Source organism: Sinocyclocheilus rhinocerous, unplaced genomic scaffold, assembly GCF_001515625.1.
Source record: "Sinocyclocheilus rhinocerous isolate Xijiao unplaced genomic scaffold, SAMN03320098_v1.1 scaffold369, whole genome shotgun sequence".
Lineage (NCBI taxonomy): Eukaryota > Metazoa > Chordata > Actinopteri > Cypriniformes > Cyprinidae > Sinocyclocheilus > Sinocyclocheilus rhinocerous.
This window is the reverse complement of record NW_015666557.1, coordinates 815,415-826,847: the sequence shown is the minus strand read 5'-3', so window position 1 is coordinate 826,847 and position 11,433 is coordinate 815,415. Positions and strand designations below refer to the sequence as shown.

At 34.0% G+C, this 11,433-nt stretch overlaps 1 protein-coding gene across 1 annotated transcript in view; it reads right to left on the bottom strand.

Annotated features, from left to right (window-relative positions):
* The window catches only part of LOC107732732 (glutamate receptor ionotropic, kainate 3-like), a 77,821-nt gene extending 68,000 nt beyond the window's left edge, over positions 1 to 9,821 (bottom strand). Inside the window, exons 1-3 of the mRNA XM_016544148.1 lie at positions 9,794 to 9,821; positions 8,288 to 8,469; positions 2,496 to 2,549 (exon numbers count right to left, since the gene is read on the bottom strand). Of these exons, the coding sequence (XP_016399634.1) occupies positions 2,496 to 2,549; positions 8,288 to 8,469; positions 9,794 to 9,821 (264 nt within the window). The remainder of the gene's footprint in view (positions 1 to 2,495; positions 2,550 to 8,287; positions 8,470 to 9,793) is intronic.
* Between the last annotated feature and the right edge of the window lie 1,612 nt (positions 9,822 to 11,433).

Below are 11,433 nucleotides of genomic sequence, written 5' to 3'. Positions count from 1 at the left end.
TGTAATATATATATATATATATATATATATATATTGTTCATTTATGTCAGGTGTGTCTCGTTATCCTGTGTATTTAGCCCCAGTCTGTGCTTGTCGGGTCTACTTGTTGGATTACGTGTGTTTACCACTGTTCCTGTTGTGGATTTACCCCTGTGATTCTCTTATTAAATACCGTTTATGTTATCCACGTCCCCATCGTTCCTTCCAGCAGCGTATCGTGACAACATCGTTGTTCGCCAACACCAAAAATCCATTGGTTGGGGAGCTGCAGAATGGGTGTGGGCGAACAACAATCGTTTACTATACGATGGATGTTGTATATTACACATCAAAGACAGATGAGGTGATATTGATTGTGGAATTTGAGAAATATCTGATAATACAAGGGAAATCCCTCAAGAAGGTTAGTAAAAAATAAGGTTTTGAACTATAACTTGAGACTTTTATGCTCTTCAGCTGTTCAGTGTGTTGCGAGGGCATAAGAGTATGCAAACAAAGAATACATTTTTGCAACAGGCAGCATTTTTGCTTTCAGTGTGGACTAAATAATTGCTGGTTGCTGGAATATTGGATTGCGCATCACGTCTGATTAAGATACTGTTGTAGTAATAAAAATGAACTTACTACTGCTAGTTTTTCACAAAAATCTGAGAATAAGTACACAAAAATTACTACTGTGCCTTTATAGATGAATTAGGCCTTTAAGACCCTTTTAGAGGTGAGAACGCAGGAATTATGATAGCCTGTTCTGTGGACAGTTATGAGCTGTTATCTCAAACACATCACTGATGACTTTTCATGCTTCACTAGGTACATCTCAGAATTAATAAAATTGTCAGAAATTATAAAATAACAATACAATTTATTTTTATTTACATAGGAAAGTGCTTTTTTTTTTTTTTACCTACAGAAGATTCTTGGGTTCAAATCCAGACCTAACATCACACTGGCAAAGAGAGTTTCATTGCTGTAGAGTGATATTGCGGTTATACAAGTCAATGTATAAAATGTAATCCTTCATGTGTGGATTGTGGAACTACTTTCTTACGCCAGAGATTCAGAAACAATTTTGCCAGTTTGTCAAGTTTTGCTCCGCCATTGAAAATAGTTCCAAACAAAGACACAGCATTGCACTGCAACATGGCATAAGTGTTTCGCTCCTGAATTAATCTGCATATTTGAATGAATCCGTTGAATTAACAATTCATGAGTCACGCATAATAACACTTGCCGCCACCTACTGGAAAATCCCAGTCTGTTTAGAGAGCGTGCAAATCCTAACGCAGGAGGTGTTTTGGACTGACCAAATTTACATTTACATGGCAATTTCTGCTACAGCACTGTTGTCAAACACTTAATTAATATGCAAATTGTTATCAAAACAAACAAATTGCAAACAATTTTCTGCTACTAGTTTTACCTAAACTGCCTTCATTTTTTGACAAATCCACAGCTTTAGAAAAAAAAAATAAAAAAAAAATCCACATATAGATGTTTGCTGTACGTTTAGTTTCTGCACAATCGTATATACATGCACATTCTAGAACCACATTTTACGCACAAATACCAGACAATATGAGAATATACTCATATATCAGATTGTGCGCTCAGTTCAACAGTATGGAGTATATTCGTTTGCATTGTCTTGAAATCCAACTTGAGTTTCTCCTCGGGGTGACTGCTATGGTCGATTTATCATGATGAACGATAAATGTGTGAAAATATCATATATCAATTTACATGCGCTAAAAAAATTAATAATCTAATGAAAAACACACAGCTGATTAGTTTTCAGTGTGTTGGGTAGTAATCAAGCCTTTAGCAAGGATCAGTAAACCTCACTCATAACTCAGATGCTTGACACATAAGGTGTATTAAAAGGCCACTCAAACTCTGTTCCAAAAACCAAGTGAAGTTCAAGTTTAAATAATAAAATTAAATAAATTTAAAAAAAAATTGAAGATACATAGAAATATTAAACAACAACAAAACTTTAACTAAAATTTAAATTGAAAATACAAAAATGAAAGCTTATTCAAAATATGAATACTATAAATAATGCTAGAATAAGCATACTGAATATGTCTTATATGAGGCCTTTGTAGTAGACAGTGAAGCATCTCACTTGATTTAGAAACAACACCAACATTTGTTCAAGAGAAATAGTGTTTGCAACAGTGAGGAAATCTCCAAAAACAGTGATTTGCAATTTAGACTTCTGAGCTTCAAAATCCAGAGGTGGAACACAAGTCAATCACTTTATTGCCTTTGTAAATGCTTTTCAAAGACGTTTTGTTGATTTGAGCTTGAGGGAAGGGCTAATGTTTACACTGGGGTGGCGGAAACTCCATTAAGGCTGTTTTGTCAAGTGAAATTGATATTGCAGACTGGATCCAAAGCTCATCTGCAATTAAAAGCCATTCATCAAAAAATAAAGTGGGAGCAGCACAAGAACAAATGACATTCAGTTTGCTGTTAGTACTGCGGTGCATTACCAGAGTGGTGAAGATGTAGTGATAGTACTCTGTCATCATCCCCATCATCTGGGCCTGGAGGAAGAGGAAGAGGAAGGGGAGGGGGGTAGAAAGAATAAGGTCACTATGTCATGTCAGAGTAATTTGCAATCATTGTGGCATCCAACACAAACAATGAACAACAAATGAGATTGAATCAAAATAGCGTAACTATGAGGAACTATTCAGCTCTGTTGATCTATCAACGTCTCTCTCTGATTTTATTGTATCATATAGCACAACAGCTAGTGCAGCTAGCTTCTAATCACGATAAGGGCCCTGAATGGGATAGTTCACCCCCCCAAAAAAAAGAACATCCTGTCACCCTCATGCTGCTCCAAATATGACTTTTGTTCTTCTGCTGAATGCAAAAGATAAGATATCAATGTCTTTTGCAAACAACAAAAGAGAATGGGGATGTTCGACAAAAAGGTTTGTAACAACATGAGGATGAGAATTAATTTACTATTCCTGTAGGGCCCTATGATATATATATATATATATATATACATTGGATTACATTATAATGTTTTTTTTGTTTTTTTCTAGATCCCATTATAATGGTTTAATTAAATTGTAATATCATGCGGCTGTCTTTTATTTTATTTTATTTTATTATTATTTATTAATTTATTTTTATTTATTTATTTATTTATTTTTTGTAGTTTACAACCCTGCTTGATTTATTTATCCAAATATGGCCAAATTCCATGGCATTCAGTGTTATTTGGTTCCAATTTCATGTCTGGATTCCATGATTCTGTTCACATTTTCTGCATTGTGTAAATCATAGGGCCCCCTATTCCTGTACTCAAACATAATGATTGCTTTATAAATTGGTCATGGCTACTCCCAATACATTTCCTTCAATGTTCATTCAAATGCTCACTTTTCCCTTGGTGCTCATACAGTATGTCTGCTTTAATTATGCCATCTGCCGTGAGGAAAACTCAAGGTTATGCTGACGTCTTTCCCTCTTCTAGACCGTAATCACTCAAGTTTGTGGAAAAGTCAGAAACTGTTTCATTTCTTACAATGGGTTGCAGTAATAGCCCCTTCTATGTCTGTGCCTGTACTTTCTATATCTCCCAGTCCCTCATGCACATGCACATGCACGCTTATTAAGAGGACTCGGGCCACAGAGAATGACACAACTTTTTCATAAGTTTAAATGTGAAATAATACAGCCTACAGTTAAACCTGGAAGATATACGCAGCGGCGTCAACGCTGAATGAAATGAAGAGCAAAGTACTGGAGGTCCTTTGAAAAACATACAAGGTTTAACGCAGTAGCTGCATGGACAATGTTTTTTGTCTTCGATATAAATAGAAAAGTACATTCAGTCTCCATTTGAACCGAGGTAAACATTCTCCATAGCAGTTGTGATGATATCAGATGAGCTTTCGTTTTGTTGCAAGGACAAGTTTGTGAACACACCACCTAAATCTTCCCTTCACATCTACAGCACTGGATAAAAAAAAGAGTGATTTCTACATTGCTAAGTTTCTTAAATGACAAGTGTGCTTTATGTATTTATATCTCAGGCATAGGTGGAGCGTGTGTAAGGCTGGGGAAGGCTTAGCCTTCTCCTGGCCACGGGGTCTTGGGGCAAAAATGACACTAAATTGGACAAAAATGCCCCTGCACAATCAAATTAAATCTATTGCGTCTGTTGCTAACAAAGTGTAAATTAATAGAAAGTGTCGACTGCGCATTAAATTAAGATTTGCTCATGTTGCACCTTATTTCATTTTAGGCGTTTTTACAGTGTTGCGCATTATAACCAATCATACACGATTCTGTTGAGCTTAGGAATGCAATGGCTAATCAGAGGCGTTCAGATGAGACATCGCTGAAACTCATCAGTTTTGTTGAATGCGCGCATGTTCAATGACTGAATTCCGCGAATTATCCCAGTAGCCCCTCACTGCAGAACACAAGATCCAGGAGGCGTGGTTGGATCCACATCTAGGGGTTGGAGATTGGTAGGTTTAGGGGTGGAGAAGGGTGGGTTTATGGATCAGGGGGACCATCTCAATTCTCTCATCATAAACAACAAAGCGCAGATGTACGTACAATGTAAGTAAGGGATTAATTTCGCAGTGTAGACAGCTTCAGTGATTATAACGATAGTTTTGTTTTTTTGAGAGTGCGATAGATCAAAGTTAGTGATGTCATTTCTGTACATGATTTATTTGCCGTTTGAATAACCGTGGGAAGGAAACATGATATAATTATCAATTTCTAATGTTTTAATTAAATTGTAATCACATTAAATACAAATCCAGTCCCATTAAACATTTTATTAGCCTACATGACACCCATGTCTGGTTCTTGCCTAAAAAGACAGGTTTATGATGTTTGTACTATGTAGTTAATCGATTTGGCTGCTTTTAGCCTTACCCTGGAGTTGGTTCACCCTCCGCCTGATAAAATATAAGAAATTGTGTTTGTATAATGGCTCCAAAAAATTTAATCACACGTAATGGATTAATTATAATATACTATAAGCAACATCGATGACCATGAACTATTTAATGACCTGCAGGTGGCACAGTTAGAGGCAAAGACTTCAAATTTGTCACAGTTTACTTTAAAGGCAGTCCTCTAAAGGCTAAAATTTTTTTTTTTTTTGGTTTTTCACACTCTAGGGTATGCGTACAGTGCGTGTGACATAAATTTTATCATCAGTATGTGTTTGCAGCCCGATTTTGTAAGTACATTTGCACAACATAATAAAATGCTTTGATAAATCATAATTGTGACACACTAAATAATTCTAACAAAGAAGTTGAAATTATGACATAAAACAAAAAGTTAAAATTATGAGTCAATTATGTGGACAAAGTTGAAATTATGAGATAAAGTCATTATGATAATTTATAACAAAAAATAACAGCATGTCTTAATTATGCCTTTATCTCACATTTTTTCACTTCTTATTTCATAATTCTTACTTTTTTATATCATAATTATGACTTTGTATTCCATACATTTAACTTAGTATTTCATATTTTTAACTTGCCATAATTTCAACTTGTTGTCATAATTATGACTTAGTACCTTATAAGTTTCAACTCATCTCATTTTGAGTTAGCATCTCATAATTTCGACTTTTTATTTCATAATTGTGACTTAGTATCTCATAGTTTCATTTTTTTTATCTCATGATGTAGTATCTCATAATTTTGACTTTTTATCTCACAAAAACGACTTTATATCATTTATACTTATTAACGGCTAAAATATATATATTTTTTGGTTTTTCACACTCTAGGGTATGCGTACAGTGCGTGTGACATAAATTTTATCATCAGTATGTGTTTGCAGCCCGATTTTGTAAGTACATTTGCACAACATAATAAAATGCTTTGATAAATCATAATTGTGACACACTAAATAATTCTAACAAAGAAGTTGAAATTATGACATAAAACAAAAAGTTAAAATTATGAGTCAATTATGTGGACAAAGTTGAAATTATGAGATAAAGTCATTATGATAATTTATAACAAAAAATAACAGCATGTCTTAATTATGCCTTTATCTCACATTTTTTCACTTCTTATTTCATAATTCTTACTTTTTTATATCATAATTATGACTTTGTATTCCATACATTTAACTTAGTATTTCATATTTTTAACTTGCCATAATTTCAACTTGTTGTCATAATTATGACTTAGTACCTTATAAGTTTCAACTCATCTCATTTTGAGTTAGCATCTCATAATTTCGACTTTTTATTTCATAATTGTGACTTAGTATCTCATAGTCTCAATTTTTTTATCTCATGATGTAGTATCTCATAATTTTGACTTTTTATCTCACAAAAACGACTTAATTATATCAATTATACTTATAATCATACACTTAATATACTATGAAAGATCATGCTTTCGGCAGCATACACTAAGCATTTGAGTCAAACCTGAAGTACACTGAAGTATTCGCAACATGTTACCATATGATTATATGTGCTGCCATAGACTTCAACTATCAACTTTCCAAGCAAATGACATCTTCAAACAAATGATGCTAGAGCTACAGCAGTACTAACAACCACAAAGTGACTAAATACTTTTATCGTATGATATAATTATCAATTTCTAATGTTTTAATTAAATTGTAATCACATTAAATACAAATCCAGTCCCATTAAACATTTTATTAGCCTACATGACACCCATGTCTGGTTCTTGCCTAAAAAGACAGGTTTATGATGTTTGTACTATGTAGTTAATCGATTTGGCTGCTTTTAGCCTTACCCTGGAGTTGGTTCACCCTCCGCCTGATAAAATATAAGAAATTGTGTTTGTATAATGGCTCCAAAAAATTTAATCACACGTAATGGATTAATTATAATATACTATAAGCAACATCGATGACCATGAACTATTTAATGACCTGCAGGTGGCACAGTTAGAGGCAAAGACTTCAAATTTGTCACAGTTTACTTTAAAGGCAGTCCTCTAACGGCTAAAATATATATATTTTTTGGTTTTTCACACTCTAGGGTATGCGTACAGTGCGTGTGACATAAATTTTATCATCAGTATGTGTTTGCAGCCCGATTTTGTAAGTACATTTGCACAACATAATAAAATGCTTTGATAAATCATAATTGTGACACACTAAATAATTCTAACAAAGAAGTTGAAATTATGACATAAAACAAAAAGTTAAAATTATGAGTCAATTATGTGGACAAAGTTGAAATTATGAGATAAAGTCATTATGATAATTTATAACAAAAAATAACAGCATGTCTTAATTATGCCTTTATCTCACATTTTTTCACTTCTTATTTCATAATTCTTACTTTTTTATATCATAATTATGACTTTGTATTCCATACATTTAACTTAGTATTTCATATTTTTAACTTGCCATAATTTCAACTTGTTGTCATAATTATGACTTAGTACCTTATAAGTTTCAACTCATCTCATTTTGAGTTAGCATCTCATAATTTCGACTTTTTATTTCATAATTGTGACTTAGTATCTCATAGTTTCATTTTTTTTATCTCATGATGTAGTATCTCATAATTTTGACTTTTTATCTCACAAAAACGACTTTATATCAATTATACTTATAATCATACACTTAATATACTATGAAAGATCATGCTTTCGGCAGCATACACTAAGCATTTGAGTCAAACCTGAAGTACACTGAAGTATTCGCAACATGTTACCATATGATTATATGTGCTGCCATAGACTTCAACTATCAACTTTCCAAGCAAATGACATCTTCAAACAAATGATGCTAGAGCTACAGCAGTACTAACAACCACAAAGTGACTAAATACTTTTATCGTAGTCTTCATTTTGAGCAGCTTTTTTTGTCACATAAGTCAGCAACCAATCTCACATAGATTTTAACATTATAAAGCCTTTATTAGATGGCTACATATTAAAAACACAGTGCACACAGGCCTTCATCAGGGTTTCATTAAAGAAATGACTTAGTTTAATATACTTTTTTTTTTCTCGATAACACTGACACATTTAAAGTAGTTATATAGTTCATCCAGATCCACACTTTTGGGGGCCACTGTACATGTTCACATGTATGTGTAGCTTCATCTCCATTCTGCCTCCAGCAAAAGATATAGCATATTTCATTTAAAAAGTCAGATCCAAATCTAATACAGCTTCTCTAGATCTGAACTAAAACTTCAAACAGGCTTGAGTTCTGAGAGAACATCACTGGATAGTGATGTTATGATATGAGTGTGCATCGCTTTCACAGAGTATGAACTCACTTGTTTGAGGATCTGGGCAGCCATTATGTGGCTGCAGTCGAAGATAATGCGAAACTCTCTGCTCCTTTTCATCTCTTTGAGCAGAGGTCTGGTGTCCGTGGTGTCCAGAGGGAGCTGTCGGATCTTCAGCCTGATGTTATACCTGGATGGAGCCATAATTAACTCCTGGAGTCTGATTAAACCTGCACAAGAAGAGTTGAGTGCCAGAGTCAATTACGTAGTATATCAGTACCAGCTCAAACCAGCCTCGGGTGATCAAGCAGGTTTTCGAACATGATAGCTGGTAAGTTGTTGGTTGAATGTGGTCTAACAGCTGCAACCACCTTGAAGAAAACGGTATGCCACACTGATATCTCTAGACACAAATATATATATATATATATATATATATATATATATATATAACCAATATATTGGCTAGTCCAGTTAATGGGCCAATATTTGGTCAATCTGGAATTTGCAATTATTTTTTTCTAGGAAAAGCTGCTGGTAGGTTTCTGCCAGGACATTTTATGCTAAATTCACAGATTAATTTCCTTTAATTAATTAATAATAATATAAAATAAAAAAATAAACACTAACAGACTGTTGTAGAGTGTCGTTAAAGTAGCATTCATTCATTCATTCATTCATTCATACATACATGCATACATACAACATGGGGTACATATCAGCTTACATAGGAGGGCCTTCAAATATTGTTTTGGACAAAAGAGACCCCTGGAATCAAAATGTTTGAGATCCACATCTCTAGACATTTGTAATTGCCATTGAGTTGACCAACTGATCCAGGCCAAGTTAGATCAGTCAATGACCAGAAATAACAGCTTGGACCAGCAAGAAACCATGTAAAATTTGATGAAGAGAGATGGGATATTCAGGACATGACCTTGGCCAGATTCAAACATGGGTCCCTTGTGAGCAGAGCTTCTAAAATGCTGAGAGCAAAATGCTTCCTTCTGTGCCACGGCTCTGAAAACTTATACTATGAAGCAGACATTCAATTTAAAGGGGTCATATGATGTTGCTTAAAATAACATTATTTTGTGTATTTGGTGTAATGGAATGTGTTTATGCGGTTTAAGGTTCAAAAAACACATTATTTTCCACATACTGTACATTATTGTTTCTCCTCAATGCTCCGCCTTTCTGACACTCCAAAGAGAAAGGAAAAATTGAAATCGCATCATATGACCCCTTTAACATGCAGTTATCTTGGTTGTATTTTTAATAATAAATATGTTTTTATCACATATTTTGCATCTCAGATGAATTTGCTTTCCTTTCTTGTTCCTGTCAGAAGCACCATTGCTCGATTACTTTGATGCGAGGTTTTTTGCATTTAGAGCTGTCGGCTAGCTCGCTTAAGCAACCCTATTCGATCCGCTCAGCAGAAAGAAAGAGTGTCTGACAGTCACAGCTCGGGCTTTTAAAGTTAAAGGCCACAATGGAGATGAGGAGAGTGAAAGAGAGAAAGAGAAAAGTTAATGGCCTCATCAAAGGTACATTGCCTCCTTAAGGCCTGCAGGGTCATCTTTCATTCCCTGATAAAAAATAAAAAAAATAGATTCATACACAGGCCTATAGCTTGTGGGTAGAGTTTTTGCACAGAAGTTTGAAAAGTTTAAAGCCGTTTCGGCAAATTCATTTCATAACAATCTGCTGAGATCTTACTGTTAAAGGAATAGTTCACACAAAAATGGAAATCTGCTGAATATTTACTCACCCTCAAGCTATACAAGATATAGATGAGTTTGTTTCTTCATCAGAACAGATTTGGAGAAATGTAGCATTCCATCACTTGCTCACCAATGGTTCCTCTGCAGTGAATGGGTGCCGTCAGAATGAGAGTCAAAACAGCTGATAAAAACATCACAGTATTCCACAAGTTATCCACACCACTCCAGTCCATCAGTTAACGTCTTGTGAAATGAAAAGCTGCATGTTTGTAAGAAACAAATTAATATTTTTTAACTTCAAACCATCGCTTCTTCTATCCATAATATTGCTTGCTGCAGTGAAAAAGTCATCACGTCTGAATCAGGAGAGAAATATGCACAGATGAAGCACCAATTACCAGCAAAAAGAGTCCAAAACAGTTTTAAACATAAAAAAATATCAGTGTATTTTGATGTAAGAGCACAACAGGGGATTGACATTTCTATCGGAGGAAGTGTTATTATGGATTATGAACTGTGGAGATTTTGTGCAGAAACAATGGTTTAAAGTTAAAATGCCTTAATAACGGATTTGCTTATTACAAACATGCATCTTTTTATTTCACAAGAAGTTAACTGATGGACTGGAGTGGTGTGGATTACTTGTGGATTATTGTGATGTTATATATATATATATATATGTATATATCAATATATATAAATTGTCAGTACTTCTAAAAATATTGTTTGTGTGTTTGTCTTTTGTTTTTCTTCTTTTTTTCTAGAAATAAATACTCAATTCATACAATTACACAGTTGCAAGTACAGTAACAGTGTTGCATATCTAGCCTACATTAAGCTAGTTTGAAACCAAATATTGGTTTATGATAACTGATAAACATTTCCCATAAGTTCAAAAATATACAATACAGATCATTTCTCATTTTTCTTACAATACCTTTGATAATAGGAGTAAAATAGCAGTAAAATGCTTCAGCTTGAAATAAATAGTTTATGTAATATTTTGTTTTATGTGTGTATGTTCAAATTATCCCCTTCCTGGCCCTCGAGACTCATTTCACATCACTCAATTATTAATCTAACACGTATAATAAAAAATAAAAAAAATAGATTCATACACAGGCCTATAGCTTGTGGGTAGAGTTTTTGCACAGAAGTTTGAAAAGTTTAAACCGTTTCGGCAAATTCATTTCATAACAATCTGCTGAGATTTTCAGACCTTGAGGATTAATACTGTTAGACCTGCTTCACCTTTCCAGAGTATATCAGCGATTTGACGGTCTGGAAGCCAAAGACATATGAGCAGAGAGAAATATTGGAAGAGCAAAGTTTGATCGGTTGTACAGAATTCAATTTCACATATCGGTTCATGCTATTTGGGAATTAAAATATTATTAACACCTTCCACAAATAGTGTACAAAATAGTCTCTGAAACTGGAGCATCTGAATCTAATATTATTCTATAA